The sequence below is a fragment of the Salvelinus sp. IW2-2015 genome, linkage group LG4q.1:29 (assembly GCF_002910315.2).
Source record: "Salvelinus sp. IW2-2015 linkage group LG4q.1:29, ASM291031v2, whole genome shotgun sequence".
Lineage (NCBI taxonomy): Eukaryota > Metazoa > Chordata > Actinopteri > Salmoniformes > Salmonidae > Salvelinus > Salvelinus sp. IW2-2015.
This window is the reverse complement of record NC_036842.1, coordinates 3,063,773-3,085,087: the sequence shown is the minus strand read 5'-3', so window position 1 is coordinate 3,085,087 and position 21,315 is coordinate 3,063,773. Positions and strand designations below refer to the sequence as shown.

Sequence of the window (21,315 nt, the reverse complement as noted above, 5' to 3'; positions counted from 1 at the left end):
AGGTTCAAAATCCCCTGCCCTGCTAGGACCTGATTCGGGGGGCCTGCTGTCTCCAGTTCTGGAAGACCCTCCGGCCCTCGCATCTGCGGAACCAGCTGGCCCCTGCTTCCAGATCCCTGATGAGCCTCGCCCAGGGCTCCCCACCTGGTCCACCATGGAAGTCATCGCTTTCAGCTGTTTTGAAAGAGTCACCAACCTCAGTCGCAGCCAGTGAGCTGCCAACGACAGTTGTAGCTGGTATGTCACATTCCTCCACTGTGGCCAGCTGTGACCTCCAGCCGTGGCCAGTCTCCCTTTACTGGCTGAGTTAGAGGATCCTCCGCCACCTCCGTGGCATCCCATGGGGGCGGCAAGACACGGTTCCCGCAATGTTGTGCACTCTCCACACGGGGCGACCCCTAAGCCCCTTATGTGCACCAGAGCCGGCACCCTCCAGGCCCCTATGGTTCTCTAAAGTGACACTGGCTATCAGCTGACCCTCTAGTATGGCCAAACATACACAAGGACTGAACTCAATCCTGTCTGGTACCTTAGCTGCTCTGCCCCTCTGCCCTGTTTGTCTTGCCGGATAGAACTAGGCGGTTAAGTTCTAAGCCCCCCATTGAGGCCTTTTCCAATGTGTGTATTTCCATAAGAAATCCAGAGGCGACTGTAAAAAAAAGACATGCCTGTGCACGTGACTTTCCCCACAGTCCAGTCAGGAGGATTTCTCCACTTCTCAGCTGTACGTCACAGCCTCCTGGTTTCCACCAATCAGCGTGCCCGAATGCACATTTGGACTCTGACCCCTCCCACTCCGGGTCAGAGTGGCTATCGTTGTCGGCAGATGAAGACGCAAGTTTGGCTGCCAATCAAGTTATCAGTGTGTTTTAATCTGGAAGTGTTGTGCCAAGAGTACTTATATGATGTGTAACTGGGTGGTGGTGACCAAGAMATAATAAAGTTAGGATATGGACACATCTGCATTGTTCTTGCCAGACAGCCTGTAGTGAGTCAGAACCTTTCTTTTTTTATCCCTTATTTTACCAGGTAAGTTGACTGAGAACACCTTCTCATTTACATCAACAACCTGGGGAATAGTTATGGGATGAATGAACCAATTGTAAATTGGGGATGATTAGGTGGACATGATGGTATGAAGGCCAGATTGGGAATTTAACCAGGACACCGGGGTTACCACCCCTACTCCTACAATAAGTGTAACGAACGTCGTCGGGAGAAGGAGAAGAGGACCAAGGTGCAGCGTGGTAAGTATTCATAATACTTTTAATAAATACGAACACTTGAACAAAACAACAAAACGACAAACGAACAGTTCTGCAAGGTGCAATACACAAAACAGAAAACAACTAGCCACCAAGCACAGGTGGGAATGAGGCTACCTAAGTATGGTTCTCAATCAGAGACAACGATAGACAGCTGCCTCTGATTGAGAACCACACCAGGCCAAACACCTAGAAATACAAAACATAGAACAAAACATAGAATGCCCACCCCAACTCACACCCTGACTAAACCAAAATAGAGACATAAACAAGGAACTAAGGTCAGGGCGTGACAATAAGTGCCATGGGATCTTTAGTGACCAGAGAGAGTAAGAACACCCGTTTAACATCCCATCAAAAAGACAGTACCCTAGCATTTTCTTAGACCAGAGGAAAGGGTGCCTCCTACTGGCCCTCCAACACCACTTCCAGCAGCATCTGGTCTCCCATCCAGGGACTGCCCAGGACCAACAATGCTTAGCTTCAGAAGCAAGGCAGCAGTGGGATGCAGGGTGGTATGCTGCTCACCTTTTTATTTGTATTTATTTATTATTTAACCAGGTAGGCTAGTTGAGAACAAGTTCTCATTTACAACTGCGACCTGGCCAAGATAAAGCAAAGCAGTGCGACACAAACAACAACACAGAATTACACATGGAAAAAACAAACATACAGTCAATAATACAATAGAAAAAGTCTATATACTGTGTGTGCAAATGAGGTAGGATAAGGGAGGGAAGGCAATAAATAGGCCAGAGTGGCGAAATAATTACGATATAGCAATTAAACACTGGAGTGATAGATGTGCAGAAGATGAGTGTGCAAGTAGAGATACTGAGGTGCAAAGGAGCAAAATAAATCAAATAAATAACAGTATGGGGATGAGGTAGTTGGATGGGCTATTTACAGATGGGCTATGTACAGATGCAGTGATCTGTGAGCTGCTCTGACAGCTGGTGCTTAAAGTTAGTGAGGGAGATATGAGTCTCCAGCTTCAGTGATTTTTGCAGTTCGTTCCAGTCATTGGCAGCAGAGAACTGGAAGGAAAGGCGGCCAAAGGATAAATTGGCTTTGGGGGTGACCAGTGAAATATACCTGCTGGAGCGCGTGCTACGGGTGGGTGCTGCTATGGTGACCAGTGAGCTGAGATAAGGCGGGGCTTGACCTAGCAAAAACTTATAAATGACCTGGAGCCAGTGGGTCTGGCGACGAATATGAAGCGAGGGCCAGCCAACGAGAGTATGCAGGTCGCAGTGGTGGGTAGTATATTGGGCTTTGGTGACAAAACAGATGGCACTGTGATAGACTGCATCCAATTTGCTGAGTAGAGTGTTGGAGGCTATTTTGTAAATTACATCGCCGAAGTCAAGGATCGGTAGGATAGTCAGTTTTACGAGGGTATGTTTGGCAGCATGAGTGAAGGATGCTTTGTTGCGAAATAGGAAGCCAATTATAGATTTAATTTTGGATTGGAGATGCTTAATGTGAGTCTGGAAGGAGAGCTTACAGTCTAACCAGACACCTAGGTATTTGTAGTTGTCCACATATTCTAAGTCAGAACCGTCTAGAGTAGTGATGCGGGAGGTGTGGGCAGCGATCGGTTGACGAGCATGCATTTAGTTTTACTTGCATTTAAGAGCGGTTGGAGGCCACAGAAGGAGAGTTGTATGGCATTGAAGCTCGTCTGGAGGTTAGTTAACCCAGTGTCCAAAGAAGGGCCAGAAGTATACAGAATGGTGTCGTCTCCATAGAGGTGGATCAGAGAATCACCAGTAGCAAAAGCGACATCATTGATGTATACAGTGAAAAGTCGGCCCGAGAATTGAACCCTGTGGCACCCCCATAGAGACTGCCAGAGGACAACAGGCCCTCCAATTTGACACACTGAACTCTGTCTGAGAAGTAGTGGTGAACCAGGCGAGACAGTCATTTGAGAAACCAAGGCTGTTGAGTCTGCCAATAAGAATGTGGTGATTGACAGAGTCGAAAGCCTTGGCCAGGTCGATGAATACAGCTGCACAGTACCTTAACAATCAGCATTAAGTACTGCAGGTGAGAGCATTCACAGCCAACAGTTCATACAAGCTCCAGCTAGCCGTTTTTACAATACTGTATGAAACACAATCCTTTTGACATACCTATTGTGTAATGGATACTCTATGGCAAACAATTATTATTGGCTTGAAATGTTTCAACATTTCTGCTTCATGTCGTTTTTTTTCAACAACAACAAAAAAGTGGTTTATGACTCAAGTAGTTACCTTATTTGGTATGTGTTTGTAAACTCAGCAAAAAAAGAAACGTCCCTTTTCCAGGACCCTGACTTTCAAAGATAATTCCACAGATCTTCATTGTAAAGGGTTTAAACACTGTTTCCCATGCATGTTCAATGAACCATAAACAATTAATGAACATGCACCTGTGGAACGGTCGTTAAGACACTAAAAGCTACAGACGGTAGGCAATTAAGGTCACAGATATGAAAACTTAGGACACTATAGAGGCCTTTCTACTGACTCTGAAAAACACGAAAATAAAGATGCCAGGGTCCCTGCTCATCTGTGTGAACGTGCCTTAGGCATGTTGCAAGGAGGCATGAGGACTGCAGATTGTGCCAGGGCAATAAATTGCAATGTCCGTACTGTGAGACGCCTAAGACAGCGCTACAGGGAGACAGGACGGACAGCTGATCATCCTCGCAGTGGCAGACCACGTGTAACAACACCTGCACAGGATCGGTACATCCAAACATCACACCTGCGGGACAGGTACAGGATGGCAACAACAACTGCCCGAGTTACACCAGGAATGCACAATCCCTCCATCAGTGCTCAGACTGTCCGCAATAGGCGGAGAGAAGCTGGATTGAGGGCTTGTAGGACTGCTGTAAGGCAGGTCCTAACCAGACATCACCGGCAACAACGTCGCCTATGGGCACAAACCCACCGTCGCTGGACCAGACAGGACTGGCAAAAAGTGCTCTTCACTGACGAGTCGCGGTTGTGTCTCACCAGGGGTGATGGTCGGATATGCGTTTATCGTCGAAGGAATGAGCGTTACACTGAGGCCTGTACTCTGGAGCGGGATCGATTTGGAGGTGGAGGGTCCGTCATGGTCTGGGCCGGTGTGTCACAGCATCATTGGACTGAGCTTGTTGTCATTGCATGCAATCTCAACGCTGTGCGTTACAGGGAAGACATCCTCCTCCCTCATGTGGTACCCTTCCTGCAGGCTCATCCTAACATGACCCTGCAGCATGACAGTGCCACCAGCCACACTGCTCGTTCTGTGCTTGATTTCCTGCAAGACAGGAATGTCAGTGTTCTGCCATGGCCAGCAAAGAGCCCGGATCTCAATACTTCTGGGACCTGTTGGATCGGAGGGTGAGGGCTAGGGCCATTCCCCCCCAGAAATGTCCGGGAACTTGCAGGTGTCTTGGTGGAAAAGTGGGGTAACATCTCACAGCAAGAACTGGCAAATCTGGTGCAGTCCATGAGGAGGAGATGCACTGCAGTACTTAATGCAGCTGGTGGCCACACCAGATACTGACTGTTACCTTTGATTTTAACCTCCCCTTTGGTACACATTATTCCATTTCTGTTAGTCTGTGGAACTTGTTCAGTTTATGTCTCAGTTGTTGAATCTTGTTATGTTCATACAAATATATACACATGTTAAGTTTGCTGAAAATAAACGCAGTTGACAGTGAGAGGACGTTTCTTTTTTTGCTGAGTTTATGTTCTGTTGCAGTGCTCATTGCAGTGGTTTACAACTTTATTTGACTATGATCTTATTCACAGGAATTCTAATAGGTTAGGTTAGAATTACAAAGCAATATTTTGGTATTATTTTAGTGATTAATTTGGTCATCATCATCATTTTTGGTGACTTGTACAGGGAAATGTTCAATATATCAATAGTGTGCAATAAAGGTAGGCTACATAAAGTTATTATTATGAACTGAAATGAAATAAATGTACTCATGATACTATGAATTATATTCAATATTTTAATCCTTGATGTATTACTTATATATAAGAATAGGAATAAGTGTTTATGAAGTTTCCCTTATTAATGTGAATAAGGAAGCGTGTTGAGCGCGAGCGCCATGTCAGACAGAAAGAGTCAGCAGATAAAGTTTCCATAATCGAGTCCATAATATAAATTGTGTTCTGGCTCCAGGACCGGAGGGGTTTCACGCCCATTAGTCCAGGTCAATGGCTTTAAGTATGAGCGGTAGAACTCGTGACGGTCATGAGAATTCCTTTCCTTGCTCACAGTTCTAACCTTTTCTCAAGTCAGAGATTTAAGCAAAGAGGAGTGAGACTGAGAGCTTTCGGGAAAGCGCTGGGAAGCAATTTAGAAGGACCGGACCCTTCACAATCTAATTATCTACTTTAGGTAACTTTTTCGACCAAAACACAGACCATTGATGGACAGGTCCATTCAGTTTTCTTTTGAACTAAGAAAAAAGTATTTTAAATTATTACATTTTCAAAATTATCAATTTATTTCAATATTGATAGAAGCGTAGGCTATACAATGTTGATCAAGTTTCAGATTTTCTGTTAGTTATGGTACAGGCTACATTATGCTGGTGCAATGAAATAACATTATTCATAGCCCTACAGAAAATATTATAGGATATAAAATGTAAATATCTTCTGATTTGTTGATATGTTGCTTTGGAATTTAGCCTAAATTCAATTTGTAGCTACGTATTTTAGCGGCAAAATGTTCAATATACTTGACCAGTGGATTAGCCTATATAGTTTAGCCTGTTATTGATGTTGAAATAAACGTGTAATAACGGTTTCCTACCGTTTATAACGGTAACTGCATCATGTTCCTCAGGTGTAAAAGTCTGGATGGAAAGAGATGCCTCGCGGTGACTTCAACGTTCATTTTGCAAGCAGAGGACAGCATGTCAGGGCCGAAGAGTTCGTGGATTTTATTGACTCTAACTGAAGAAAAAAAAACTTTCATTATATTGATGTTTTCTTATCATTTATATTATTTGTAGAATTAAACTGGTAGTTAGAACTGTGTAGAATATAGGCCTAATAGACATTCAGAAAACTTCATTAGATTTGTTATGCCATCTTATATCTTAAAATTGATCCATTGGTGAAGAAAGTATTATTCATAATACTATATTTTGTTTGGTGCGCCACAGGGCAGCTGGCATAGCTCTGTTGGTTGTAGTTCTCGCAGCCCTTCTCATCGTCGGATGCTGGTATTTCAAGAGGAGAAGCGGGTACAAAATGATCAGGGTAAGAATTGTCCAAGCTGCACCTGCCTTGCATGACAAAGGGTGCATATCTCTATAGTATAAAATGGCATCATCTTCTCCCCTCTCTCCTTCACTTCATATGTAATGATCTGAAGAGAATAGGCCTAAAATAGGTGAAAGCAATAGGAATATACAGTATATGTATCTTTCACATGTCCAGGTCTTTCACAGATCTATAGGAGATGGAATAGTGGCAATAGGTAATCGGTTGCTGTCCAACAGGGTTTATTCCTCCTGTTCCCCTTACTAATGTTGCTGTTTTCTCCTGTTTTCTCCCCACAGAGCCCAAGATCAGGGTCCCTGCCAGGATTCAGTAGAGGACAGTTCAGCGAGGGAAGAGCTGCAGCAGAAAACAAGATGGGCCTCAGTGAGCTCCGACCTGTGGTAAGACTCAGACTGGATGTACTGGGATGTCAATGGTCAGAACTTTCTTTTTTTTAAGAGTATTTGATGTTTTATCGAATGGAGTTGTCCTCTATTGCTGCGTTTACACAGGCAGGCCAATTCAGATATTTTCCCACTAATTGGGAAAAAGATCAGAATTGGGCTTTCTGTGTAAACCCAGCTGCAGGTTTAAATCTGTATACAAAGACAGAAGTGAAGAGAGAGTTTCTGTTTATGCGTAGTGGTGGAACCAGGATTCGATCACATGCTGCAGACATGGGCAGTTATGCGCTGGAAGGCAATAGTGTGACCAACCCATGGCCATGATCATTCTCTTATCATAGCACACTGCATTCATTCGACTATACACAACAACACAACCTTGAAGGAAGGCCCTATAGTTCAAATCTCCATGACTTTTCCTGGAATTAAAGGGTTCTTTGTGGAATAAGGGGCACATGAGCTTCCTGGTGCAATATGGCTGCTGGTGGTGCAGTCAGAGATTATGTCTCCAGACGTCAGGAGGGGATTACGATCTGGAATTCATAGGGCCCCAAGGGCATATTTCGACATAAGGGCTTTTCACAAGACTGAGCCGAACCAAGCTGTACTGAGCTGACCTATGCATCCATCATCACTGCAGCAATCATTACGAAAAGGACGATGTGAAAAGAAAATATCCAAGCCAGCAGTTTGGTTCGTGTCGGTACAATACTGTGAAAAGGGAAATAGTATTTCAATTATCAGAGGGGTTTATCCTGGTTGTTTCCTAAATGGCGTGTGTATTTGTGTATTGATGTGTTTCAGCTTCCCAATGCCCCTCCTGCCTATGAGAAGATCTCATCAGGACCCCTACCTCCTCCCTACTCGCCCTAATAACAACAGTCCTCTGTGGGATAACCAAAAAAGATGAAACGTCACGTGTTATTTCATTAAACACATGATCAAACTTGTGAAGAACAAATATTTTGCACTCTATTTACTACTATCACAAGTTTATAGAAGTATTCTTCAATGTTTTTTTTGGGGGGGGGGGACACTGTAGTTTCATGTTAATGTTCTGACCTTTTAGCTCCACAAGCTTTCATTTCTGAATGCTGCTCAAAGAACAAGACTTTCTATCAATCCCTGTATATCTAAACATAACAATATTGTACTTCGGAAATTCTTTGCTCATTTCAGTGATAACCTAGCTTCTGCCGAGTCCCCAACAACCAGATGTTCCGGTTTTCAGAAGAAATGGAAAGCGAGCCTGTGARGCAACTTCCCCTTTTGGACGTTTACAAGGCGACGCTCCATCTTAACTCCGCCTCCACATTTACTGGATTGGTTGAACAGTGCAGAAGAGAACCTCCCCGGACAATATTTTTTTTCTTCTCGTCAAGACCAGTATGTAGGGGGATCTAGTTTCAGGTGTTTCTTTTATGCCTGCTACGTTACATTTAGCGATAACCAAATGTGTAGCAGCAATTGAGAATTCCTCTGAAGTTAATGACAACATCTTACCTGCTTGATTGTTGGCTTATATATTTCAACATGTACTTATGAGGATTTGGAAATTATACATTTCCATAAAGAWTTWTTWTTTTTTTTAAACCACAGTTGAGTTTACCAAGAGCCTAATTCACATGAACACCACACATCTCTTATGGAGGACAGTCGCACCATTTATTTCCATGCAGAAAAGTCCACAGTTATCCAATGACAATGTACCCACTAAATATTTTGAGAAATCTATGATAGGAAAAATAAATAAATATAACATCCAAAATGTTTTATATTGGCTCCGACAAATCATTTAGAAGTTGCACTTCAATGATGTAAAATGCTATTTTTTCCCCAAATAGTTGCTGGAAATAGAAGAGAACCAATGTAATTACATTTGGACACGGACCTGCCTCTTGAGTAGGCAACACACATCTGAAGAACATACTACAATAGGTCTGAGGGAAAGTCCTAAGAGTCTGGGAGACAGAATAAAACAAGGGTTGTTCCAATCTAAGGAATTAAATYGATATCATTTCAGAATTATATTCAATGTCAATGAAAAGTATTACCATCACATTCAAATCCATTTGCTCTACCCTGCAATCCTAGCAATTTACAACATATTTATTACTGGCCTTGAAAAGGTTTTTAAAAAACTAAAAATGTCCAAATTCACATTTAAACTTTGTGAGAAGGCAACCCCAAAATGCTGTTAGCTTAAAGAAATAGAAAACCATCACAAATACATTTCCACCTACATTTCTTGAGCAAACTGAGTCAACTATAGAGTTTATCTAGTATCGCTTAAAACACACTCAGGTATGCAAAGTAAGAATGCAGCTCAACCAGGCAGTTTCTCAACCAACCCCCGCCTTCTACCAAAAACATTTCTAGAATGTTCTAAAGCAGTCCAGAACACAAAGTTAGCTGGAATATGTGTCTGCTTCATCACAGACACTGGTACTGGCTTTCAATCGCAGTCTTTCATTTGATAGGTCCACTTCACTTAGCCTGTGTAGGCATGAAGGGATTGGCAGTATTTGCGCTAGGCAACGGCACTCTCCCAGTGGAGTTAGGAGTAACAATCAACGCAGCCAAAGACTTGTTAGCCATCTCTGGCAGGCCTGTGATGGTGGTAGGGCCTCTAGCCACATTTAAAACAGCACCATCAGGACTCACTAGTAGCTTGGTGGTGGGGCTGGTTGTTTGCACTGCTGATGCAGGCGCCTGTAAAGGCTGCAAAGGGGGCTTGCCCAACCCCAGTATTTGCTGCTGCTGAGGATTGGATAAAACAGTGGGCATGCGGATGGTCTCTGCCGACATCACCGTCCTGATAGGTTGTGCTGGTGCCATGATTATAGTGCAGTTGGATGGAGGCACAGTTGCCACAGGAGACGCCTGTTTGCTACTGAAAGCACTCCTGATGGATGGTATGGTTGCCACGGGTAGAGTCCGCATCCTGGAGACAGTGCTCCCTACTGGGGGAACAGCTCCCGCCGGCAGCACCTGTGTCCTGGACCTGGAGACCACTCCCATAGGTTGCATGAATGACATTAGCTGCTGTGCTTTGAGTGGTGTGTTGACACCAAGTGCTGTGTGCAAAGGGAGCTGTTTTGATGGGCTCTGTGCAAGTCCTGCCATTTGAGCTGCGCTGGGACTTCCTGGCAGGGAAGAGAGTGAGAAGCCGCCCATCCCTTCGGGTTGAGTTAAATGTGGAGCTGCAACCACATGAGTGTGTATGGTGGCCGGAGCAGGGAGCCAGTGTGAAACTTGTGGAGAACTGTTGGTGGTGGTGCTGGTGGGCGATAGTGAGGCTCGAACAGCCACCATCTGGCGAGGGACAGTGAAAGAGACAGGGATAGAGGGTCCAACTTTCACAGTGGATGGTGCTGCCAGGGTTGGGGATCTAAGTGCTGCTTGTTGAGGCCGGTGTGTCCCGGGTGGTCTGGCCATTCTGGGGCTTTGTGCAGGTAGGGCTAGCCCAGGTAACATTGGCCCTTGTGGTACACCGGTGGTTGGGATCGATCCCCTGGGACTAGGAGCTACCACAGGCACTGCAGGGCTGGAGATTATGAGGACATGCTGGCCAGGCCCAAGGCCTTGAGGAGGAACAACAAAACGGGTGTTGTTGAGGAGAATCTGCGTGCCGCCTGCAAGAGCAGCAGTGGTGTTGATGACAATCTTTTGTTGCAAAGTGGTGGTGGTGGTGCTGGAGACAGGATTGGTATTACCAGCTGGCTGTACTGGAGAGGACAGATGAGTGGATATAGGGGTAGTTGGAGACTGTGGAGTGCTTAGCATCTGAGCAGGTGTGGCGACACCGACAGAGTACTGAGACTGAGAAACCTGCGCCGGGGATGTGAGGGGGGATGTTTTGACAGGGCTTAGCGGTGTAGTGACTGACACAGGTGTGTTGCTGGAGATCAAACCTCTGATTATAGAAGACCCTGGCTGCCCAGCTACCTTGATTCGATTGGGGATCACAGAGGATGAAGGGATGCCTTGTAGTTGAGATCCAGTCAGCAGTGTGGAGGACGGCAAATGTGCAGTGCTAGTGACAATATGAGACGATGTGGTTGCGAGAAGGCCCGACTTTGAGGCAGATACAAATGTGTTTTTTAAAGTAGATTGTGCGAGTGCACTAACTGGCCTGCAAAGGTTTYCCTGCTGTGGTAGCCTTATCTGAGAACCTGGTAGCAGATTGATGCTCTGGACCTTATTCAAAGCTCCGAAGTTCGCGCTGCCAATAGCTCGGCCAAGGTTGAGTCCGATCTTCATCGCTTCGGTGGGTATCGACATGGTCGGGGATTGTGTGGTGGGTCCAGACACTGATGATGCCGGTTTTGGATTACCGGTAGATGGTGATTGGCTGACAAACATGAAACTTTGACCTGGATGAGCAGAGGGAGCCGTGGTGGAAGTYACTTTGGTTGCAGCCACAGACGTGATGTTCGAGGAGGGAGAGACCAGGATGAACTTTGTGAATGGGGGGGGCCTACCCTTGTCATCTGGACCTACCCTTTTCAGAACAGGTTTGTTGACACACTGGACCAGAGACGTCTGGGCGGCACCTGCTGGTTTACCAGGTACAGTGGCAATGCTTTTAAGTAGCTGTGCGTTAACAGCAAGTGTAGATGAGACAGTGCAGCCCTGGTTTACAGCAACGTTAACATCCGAACTCGCCGTCTGACTTGTGGCCATTGGAATGCCAGCAGTGATCGGAGACTGGCGTGTAGTTGTTGAACTTGTGACAGTCGAAGACCGTAACAGTGAAGGTCCTGATCGCGACTGGGCTACAGGTGAGCTGGTGACTACAGGGACTGTAGTGGCAGCAGGTGGAAACGTCTTGGACACGAGGAAGGCTTTGAATTGTGGAGAGATGGTGATGACAGGCCTGGCACGTATCGAACCAGGTGTACTCTGGTCAGATGACTGCACCTTGACAACGCCAGTGTTGCCCCCCCTAGTGGTAACTAGAATGGACTGCGAGTCCCTGATGCACACAGTCTTCAGCTCTTGTTTGCGGTCCGGAGGTTTACTGGGATCAGTAGACGCTGCACTGGTGGGGTTGGATCTATTTGGTATAACAATTTGGGGAGTGCTACTTGCTTTGCAACAAGGGAGTTGGACAACCTTGTAACCTGGAGTTAGAGATGTCTGCAACCTAGGAGAGATGGTAGGAGAGGGTGTTGGGCACCGGTTGTCATGACGTTGAGGCATGGTGAATCCAGAGCTTTGTGACAGTGGGGTGGACTCTTTGGAGGCTGGGACCTGGAGAGTCCTTAGTTGCTGGGGCAGACTTTTATCCTCCGACTTTTGAATGAGCAAGTTCGATGGCAGGATGACCACTCGTTGCATTATCTTATTCCCTGTTTTCTGGTCCAGGATTGGCTGTACTTCGATTTTCACAGGGCTCCCATCTTTCCTGACCAGACCCATGCCCTCAGGTATCTTGTATACAACCTGTATGGGGCTCTTTGGTATGGGCGTGGTATGGACCGTCTGTGAGTGTTTAGATGTTGGTGTTGTGGGTTGTGGTAGGTGTCGAGAGCTTTGTGGTAAAGAAGGTTGAAGTTTGGTAGCTTGCATGGAAGAAGCACAGTCCTTGCTTTGTGCCTGACCAACATGGCTGATAACACCTGTACCAGGCTGATGATGAATTAAGGTCACTTTATTCCCTACACTCTTAGCCAGCAGGGTATGTAGTTGAACAGGCTTGTAGGCCCTTTGGAAACCAGCCCTAGGTGTTACAACAACTGGGCTTGTCTCTCCAGCCTGCTGTGCTGCTGGATTTGCTTCCCTGGGTCGGTTTTCCATTTCTGATCCTTCAGGAGAAGTTGTCATCTCGTTACTGCCAATCCTGCCTCTCTTAATGAGACTTGGGTCCTCGTCTATACCACTGTGCAGGCGCTTAAAGCCCCGAGTGGAAGGTCTATGCTCATTCAAGGTCAACATCTCTTGTCTGGTTACCACGGTGAAGCTGCCTCTCAATGCCTCTGCTCTAAGCTGCACCGAGTCCTCTGCACAAAAAAAATGAAGTACAATGTATTAATTCTAAAATGCCCTGACAATTTTTATTATGTGGTTTCAATGCATATTTATTCATTTAACTAGATAAATGATTAAGAACACATTCTCTATTACAGTAACGACCTAACCAAGAGGGTGCAGGTTAAACCCACTACTTCCTTAGTATATGCTGCTTCTGTGATTTATTATTCAATTGTACCAACAAATAAAGCACCATTTACCTCCTGTCCATAGAATTCTCTGAACTGTCTGGTCCTGCTGTTGCTGTTCCTCCTCTTCAGTCAGTCTAGTGTTGTCACCTGCGCTTCTGTCCACATCCTCTGCCACCCACTCCTCTCTGACAAAGTTGTCATAGTCAGGGTGCTTTTTGAAGTCATCATAATCCTTTTTTAAACGTAGCCTGTGGGGACAGATGACATAACAGGCATCGAGGAGTCAGTTATGCGTTTTGCCGGACACAGCTTGAGGTTAACATAACTGCCTTCAGGCAAGCACGTTACCTGTTCCTATGGAAAGCCTTGACCAGTTTGGGTTCCCATGGGGAGAGCTCGTTGAGCAGTCTTATGAGAGTGATGTGCAAATCTTTCACTGCTTCTCTCCTGAAATACCACCTTTCCTGTAAAACCATTCAAACACATGACGTCGAGAATAAACAAACCCAATGCTTTGAAAGCATTAACCACTGTATTTCGTATTCCCGCTCTTATTCTCGATGTCGTATACTCCCATAGTAGACAAGCTATAGAAATGTGTTCCCTCCATCATTCATTTTTTTTTTTTTACATTGTATCGATGTATACTGTGTGGAAAAGTTGTTTCTGTATATAATGCTTTTTTGACACAGTACAGTCAAACCAAAATACCAAAAATGAAATATTTATTACTTTACTAACAGATCTCTTTTTGGTGCTCTCCAGCTCATCCAGCTCATCCTCCGTCCTACTGATGAGTTCCCTCAGCTCCTCTAGACTGGTGCACACCAACTGGATTAAGAGCGTAGAGAGTCAGATGGGGAAGAGAAGGAGAAAGACAAATCAGCATGCATGGATTCAAATTGCATATTAATTCCTATTCCGTATTTTGCATTAAAACAATACAACAACAAAAAACTTGTGAAAAACTGTGGGGCTTACCCTAAATCCATGTTCAACTGAGAGTTGAGGTTTCTTCTTTGAAGACAGCTTTTTTCCTGCTGAGAAAGAATATTATTTTACTGGGTAATTAAGACATCAATCAGCCAAAGCGTTTGAATTAATTTAAAACAAACAGTCTCTTGACGGGTTTTACATAATTTGGCCAAACAACTGCAAAAGCTTGAAGTAGGAAGACAGGATTAGCATGCAAAGCAGAAAGTTATTTTACACACTCATTTTGCGTTTTTTTCTCTTGTCCTTTTTCTTGATGTTGGTAGCAGCTCTCTGGAGGGTGGATTTAGCTGCTTTGGCCTTGCAGAGTCGGGTCCTGTCTGGTCTGCGCTGTCCTCCTGTTGCACGTACCTCCCTCTTTTTTTGCCTTTTCTTTTTCTTGGCCCGAATCCTGTCCATCTTATCCTCTGTCAAGTTCATCTTGCGGGGGTGGCCAGCCCCAGAAGCTAAGGTTGTTGATGCCTTGTTCTTGGCACAACGGCAGCGATGATTGTCCTCTGACTTTGCCCCCATTTTGGAGACACATCTTGGACATGGCCTCAGCCCCTCAGTGAGTTTGTCCCCGTCGACTTTAACATCAGTCTGTCTCATTGGTACAGCCACACTAGGCCGACCTGTTATCTCACCAGGGCGAGCAGGGGACTTCTCCGTATAGCTGTGTTCCCGCACACTGAGACGCTTCTCACATGACTCTGAGGATGACCCAGAGGAGGATGAGTCCGACCCCTCTTCCTGTTTCACCTGGAGTCTATCAGGCATATATTCCACTTCCTGTGGCTTTTTCTTCACACACCCTCTGCCCACAAAGTCCTTGATATGTGAGGAGGGAGTAGAAGAGCCAGTGTGTCTGTTCTGTTTAGGCTTATAGTCCTCCTTATCGCCATCCTCTGCAGAAACAGAAGAGTCCTCATCCTCCTCCTTCATTCCCCACGTGTGAAACTGCTCACCCCTGCTTGTGCCCCCATTCTCCCCTTTAATCCTACCACCACTCGTTCTGTCAGAACTAGGTTTCTCCTCATAGTCCTCCGTCTCCATGGAAACCAGATGCTCAGAGTCCTTCTGCTCGTCCGACTCCTCTGATATTCCCTCATCAGGCTCCACCCGCCTGACCCAGACAGCTGGAAAGGGGAAGTCAGGGGGCATGCTGGCACTCTGGCAGTAGATACGCAGGTCCGCCCCGCAGAAGTGCGGGAAGTGGATATAGGCGTTCTCATTCCCGTCATAGCCCAGGATGGACTCGCGGCACTCGTGGATGGGCTGGCCCAGCACAGCGTCCTGCACATCCTTCTGGGTCTCATACACGTTGTCACACAGGCCTTTGAGCAGCCACACACGCTGAATGAAGGGTAAGAGATGGAAGGGGTTCTCCTCCAGGGGGCTAACCTCCCCGGCCGTCCTGAAGAACTGATGGGAGAGGCCGAGCTGCTCAGCCATCCAACCCTGATCCTCCGCCGTACCCATAGCATAGTACCAGCCCTGCACCCTCTGACGCAGCTCGGACTCCCAGCGGCGGTATGTGAGGGCTGGGCGACGGTGGACCGTCCCTCTCCTCTGGGGCGGGCAGAGAAGTGAACTCATGATCTTGGAGAGGAAGATGCTGCAGCGAGGCATGAGGAGGCACCGCTCCAGCTCAAAGAACACTATCTCTGGGAGGTTGAGAGCTGCCTGGGCCAGGCAGAGGAAGTGGCCGATGGCAGGGAGTTCCCACAAGGTTTTCACGGGATTCTGGGCCACCTGGGAGAGAAGACTGCGCTCCCACTCCTCTACATCCTTGGCTGAGGTTTCCTCCGCCTCCTTCTTCTCCAGCTCCCGCTGCCTAAAATCAGAAATGAAGGATGAGTTGATGAAGGGGTCATTCCATTTGATATCAATCGCTTTCTGACTGCACCACTTTTGATTTGAACAAAACGTTCTATACGGGTTTGACAACCCTGTTCGTAAGCGTTCAAATTATATCAAACTCAATCTTGTATTTTTTTCCAGTGAAGACAGATGTTTCATGGTAGGGTATGCAAAATGGGCCAACTTTGAGCATCTGTATCTCCTAAATGTTTTGGCATTCAGGTCCAAAAAGCTACTTTCTGACCACTTCTACCGTTTAAGTTGACATTTGATGGTGGGTGGACCGGCAGCCATCTTTGTGGTAGTAATTGGACTTTAAAATGTTAATTCAATAAAAATGTCAATTATGTACCAGCTAAATTACAGGTGGTATGAAGGGATATGCCCATTATATTTCTATGGTTGAAATGACACCCACCCTGCATTCACCAGTATGCTGTCTCAAAATAGGATCTAAATTACAACATGTGAAAATTAAAGTTCACTTTTCAAGAAATTATCAAATAATCTGGCATCCGTGTTTGTAAGCTTTTAAATGACACCAAAACTTAGCCTCAGGCACTGGAGCATTACATTTCATCCATATCTTACCTCTTCTCTTCCTTGGCTTTCTGCTGCTCCTCCAGCCTGAGTGCCTGGATCATGATGGACTCATTTCCCCCCACTGTTATAGTTGCCAGGCTGCGAGGCACGGACCTCCGTCTGGTTGAGGTGCCCACAGGCCCCCTCTCATCCTCGGTCCCGAAACGACCCTTGGAGGTCACCGCCAGAGTGGTCTTCTCTCGCAGCGTCCTGGTTGGGCAGGTTGTTACAAACAGAGCATCATAGGGTTAGGGTCTCAGTAGTTTCATGGGTCATGGATCAAACAAACACTACTGATGTCAAAGGTTAAATGATGTAATAAAATAAGTGTTGTTTTTTTTGTTACTACTATAGCAGCAAATCAATATCATTGAATGTGTGTTAAGTGTGAATGAACGTAGCCTATGTACAATATGTAGGCTTTGTAATGAATGTACACCATTTTTTAAAAGTTTGGGGTCACTTTGAAATGTCCTTGTTTTTGAAAGAAAAGCAAAAATTTTGTCCATTTAAAATAACATCTAATTGATCAGAAATACAGTGTAGACATTGTTAATGTTGTCAATGACTATTATAGCTGGAAACGGCAGATTTGTTTATGGAATATCTACAGTTGAAGTCTGAAGTTTACATACACCTTAGCCAAATACATTTAAACTCAATTTTTCACAATTCCTGACATTTAATCCTAGTAAAAATTCCCTGACTTAGGTCAGTTAGGATCACCACTTTATTTTAAGAATGTGAAATGTCAGAATAATAGTAGAGAGAATGATTTATTTCAGCTTTTACTTATTTCATCACTGGGAATGGTGTTTTGCGTGTACTATTTAATGAAGCTGCTAGTTGAGGACTTGAGGCGTCTAGACACACTAATGTACTTGTCCTCTTGCTCAGTTGTGTACCAGGGCCTCACAGTCTTTCTATTCTGGTTTAAGCCAGTTTGCGCTGTTCTGTGAAGGGAGTCATACACAGCGTTGTCCCAGATCTTCAGTTTCTTGGCAATTTCTTGCATGGAATAGCCTTCATTTCTCAGAACAAGAATAGACTGACGAGTTTAAGGAGAAAGTTCTTTGTTTCTGGCCATTTTGAGCCTGTAATCAAACCCACAAATGCTGATGCTCCAGATACTCAACTAGTCTAAAGAAGGCCAGTTTTATTGATTATTTAATCAGAACAACAGTTTTCAGCTGTGCTAACATAATTGATAAAGAGTTTTCTAATGATCAATTAGCCTTTTAAAACGATAAACTTGGATTAGCTAAAACAACGTGCCATTGGAACACAGGAGTGGTTGCTGATAATGGGCCTCTGTACGCCTATGTAGATTTTCCATAAGAAATCTGCCGTTTCCAGCTACAATAGTCATTTACAACATTAACAATGTCTACACTGTATTTCTGATCAATTTTATGTTATTTTAATGGACTTTTTTTTTTGCTTTTCTTTAACAAAAACAAGGGCATTTCTAAGTGACCCCAAACTTTTGAACGGTAGTGTATGTATGCAAGGCTTGCACTTTCTTACCTTGACAGCAGTGTCAACTTCTGCTCAAGCATAATTTCCAATTTCTGCGCCTGTTTGGAAATCCAGTGGTCGACCCCATGGTGCCTGTAGCAGTTCTCTAACATCAGCCTTAAGTCTGCCACAAACTCTGTGATGGTTTCATACTCCCGGCTAACAAACTTCTCCTCCATCCTTCTGAAACACATGGACTGCTTAAGTTGACCCTCGGCCCTGTCAGTGTGGTCCTTGAAGCCGATGGGGTGCAAGAATGGAGTCGTAATGCCTTTGTGCTTTTCCAGGAGAAACCCGTGAAATATCCTATAGGCCTGCTGTAACTCGTAGCTAAGGTCTTCAACTCTAACTGTGGTAGGTATGTAGACCTCAGGTAATGACAGATCGTTTGAGATTTCAGGCACCCCATGTCTTAGTGCAAAATCATTGGTAGAACTACCGTGGGAAAGAACATTTACATTCTCCAGGGAGGTTCCGTTGCTGAGTCCTTCAGTGACTAGCCTGCTGCATTGAGTGCTGTGCCACTTTGAGTCTGATGATGATACAAGGGGAACCTTCTGCTGCTGAGATCCTGAACACAGTTCATTCTGACAGTCTTGGTTGAGAGAAAAAAAAAGACTGTGGTGGTTGTCCCTTTTGTCTGACATGTCGTTTTGTGGGACCTTGGATGGGTTGCAGGTTTCAGTTTGCACTTTCATGTTGCTGGCAGCCCTGTGTTTTAATAGGACGTAGCTAGCTAACCAACTGATTAAAACTGTCCCACTTTTATTGGGTAACCTTGCTAGCTAGCTGACCGCAGCAGTAGCATAACGTTAGTACGCTTAGTTGCCATCTTTGAAAAGCAGCTCGCACAATTGGTAGTGGGTATTATCTCCTGACAATTACATTAGGGTCACATACATAATTTGGCGAACTAGTCCTTCCTTGTTTGACTCTTCAAAACATTCACCGGCAATTGCAATAGAGTTGACAATACAGTGTCAGTGGTAACTAACTTTAAGTCAGCTAACGTAGCTGCCAGTAAGCTAGCTACCAGCTGGATACTGTAGCTAGCCAACATGCCTTAGCTAGTGCTAGCTAGCTACTAGTTGGTTAACGGGACATTCTGAGAAATGTTATGTTGACGTTAATTTGATAACTAACTAAACGAAGAATGTTAGTTGTGGGGTTTATTTAGTTAACCGGTCCACCACAAACTATCTAGCAAACGATTAACAGTAGCCAAGTTCACTGGCTGATAGCAAGCAAGCAGTAAGCATGATAGCTAAACAAAGTGTAGTGTATTTCAACATTTGATAACGTTAGCTAGCTATTGGTCTTCCTTTTCTTAGTTTGGTACGTTATGATGGGACCGATAGTCTACAGAATGGAGAAATATATCTTAACTTACAAGGCCAATACAGTAGCTACCCCAACAATCTGCGACTTCAGTTCGCCTCCAATACAAGCTACTACAGTAGTAGCCAAATTGTTAGCTAGCCGGCGTTGGCTGTCTCCTCTATCCGAGCTCATTGTTTCCAATCAAAGGCCTGCGTCTGTACTGTCCGCAGCAGCGTTAGCAGGGAAAATACTGTGATTTACAGGAAAGTTAGGCAACACAGCAATGAATCCTTGCTATGATGAGCCAACGAAACAAGCTTAGTAAGATAGATAAGAGCGATTCAGCAAGATAAAGCTTGCTATGTAGCTGGTAGCTAGCCAACGTTAGTGGGTTACCTAACGATTCATGTAAATTAACTTGAACATTTCTAAAACAAAATTAAACTAGCTAATGACAAAGTAGCTTCATAACTGTAGCGATTTTGCTATCTCAGTCAACTAAACGGTCTACAAAGTTAAGTAGCTAGCGGTTCAGTTACACTAGAGTCGAGAGGCTATGCTATCAAAATATTCCCCGAACGTTGTTTCTTCGCAACCTCCTCAGTGCGTGCACTCTGACGTAGTCGCGTGTCACATAATTTAATGGGGTTAAAAATATATATTTTTTTTATTTGGGTTTCATAACGTAGATATTACTTTTATTTGCATCGGGCAATATAAGGACGATGTCAATAGAATTCTTCAGAACGACAGATTGCTACCTTATCAGCTCGGGGATTCGATCCAGCAATCTTCCGGTTACTGGCCCAACGCTCTAACCACTAGGCTACCTGCCTCCCCTTGACTGGAGAGTAATTTGGTAGATAACTCACTACACTTCTCACCTATCCTGTTAAAATTGGTTTCTGAGTTTTTTTAAATCAACAGAGGAAAAGCATGACAGTGTTTCCATGTGCAATTCACGTGAGGCTGATGGCAAATTGACCAATAATTTAGAAGATTCAGTGGGGTCAGTCAAGCTTCATCAGTTCATAGCGGTTGACATATGCACCCTGGAGCCTCATTTAACAAAAGTGCGTGTGCACAAAAAATTACAACCTTTGCGTGCGCCAGTTTTCCTGCAAAGCTTGGTATGTATGAAATCAAACCAAGCTTTATTTATACAGCACATTTCAGACATGGAATGGAACGCAATGTGCTTTACAGGAAAAAACTATGAAAATAAAAGCTGAAATATTTACTACACAACAAACATAAGATAAAAAACAAAAGAACGAAGCAAACTGAACAACTAAAAAACAACCTAAGGAAAAGCAAAAAAATATGTGTTTTGAGATCTCTTTTAAATATGTCCACAGTTTCGACCACCCTCAGGTTCTCTGGCAGGCTATTCCAGAGGCTGGGGGAATACTAACTAAAGGCTGCCTCTCCATGCCTCTTCATCCTAGGCTTTTGGATAGTTAAAAGGCCAGTGCCAGGGGACCTGACGGACCTACCCTACTGGGTACATAACTTAAAAGCCTGTCTGACATGTATTGGGGTGCACAAGTGTGGATGATTTAAAAACCAATAGAATAATCTTAAAATGTATTCTAAAACTCACACGCAGCCAGTGCAGAGACCTGGTGTAATGTGTGTGTTATGCTGGTGAATGAGGACCCAAAAGCGACGTAATAGTAACAGAGTCTTTATTCCAGTATTAAACAAATAATGATTCTCCTGGATATAATCAATGGTAATCCAAAACAGGAAACTGAAATCCTCTCGTCAATAGAGAGGAACGACTGGAGACGCGACCACAGACTGCAGGTCGCTTCAGGAAGGCACTGGCCGTAGCTGACATAGACACCTGCTCACACGCAGCATCTGAAGAAGGCAAAGAACACGACAGGGCGGAACAAGGACACAGGAACAGCAAACATCAAACAAGAATCCGACAAGGACAGAA

General features: G+C 44.8%; 3 protein-coding genes across 6 annotated transcripts in view; 2 read left to right on the top strand and 1 right to left on the bottom strand.

The window, feature by feature from the left end:
- Positions 1 to 21,315, top strand: part of LOC111961251 (E3 ubiquitin-protein ligase UHRF2) — a 254,746-nt gene that overhangs the window by 163,700 nt on the left and 69,731 nt on the right. The gene's annotated exons all lie outside the window — the stretch shown is intronic.
- Positions 5,473 to 8,720, top strand: mlana (melan-A). Of its 2 annotated transcripts, none has more exons than XM_023983378.2 (5): positions 5,473 to 5,738; positions 6,120 to 6,205; positions 6,442 to 6,538; positions 6,841 to 6,942; positions 7,750 to 8,720. In XM_023983378.2, the coding sequence occupies exons 2-5, from the start codon at positions 6,144 to 6,146 to the stop codon at positions 7,816 to 7,818; spliced, it is 330 nt and encodes a 109-aa protein (XP_023839146.1). In that variant the 5' UTR covers positions 5,473 to 5,738; positions 6,120 to 6,143; the 3' UTR covers positions 7,819 to 8,720. The 2 variants fall into 2 exon arrangements, with proteins under 2 accessions (XP_023839146.1, XP_023839145.1); XM_023983377.2 differs by having other exon boundaries at positions 5,477 to 5,666.
- On the bottom strand, positions 8,589 to 20,178 carry LOC111961252 (uncharacterized bromodomain-containing protein 10). 3 transcript variants are annotated; one of them, XM_023983373.2, is made up of 8 exons: positions 18,057 to 20,178; positions 16,539 to 16,739; positions 14,327 to 15,921; positions 14,094 to 14,152; positions 13,845 to 13,943; positions 13,461 to 13,576; positions 13,182 to 13,360; positions 8,589 to 12,950 (listed from the first exon to the last, which is right to left on the bottom strand). In XM_023983373.2, the coding sequence occupies exons 1-8, from the start codon at positions 18,743 to 18,745 to the stop codon at positions 9,433 to 9,435; spliced, it is 6,456 nt and encodes a 2,151-aa protein (XP_023839141.1). In that variant the 5' UTR covers positions 18,746 to 20,178; the 3' UTR covers positions 8,589 to 9,432. The 3 variants fall into 3 exon arrangements, with proteins under 3 accessions (XP_023839141.1, XP_023839143.1, XP_023839142.1); XM_023983375.2 differs by having other exon boundaries at positions 13,854 to 13,943; XM_023983374.2 differs by having other exon boundaries at positions 14,094 to 14,149.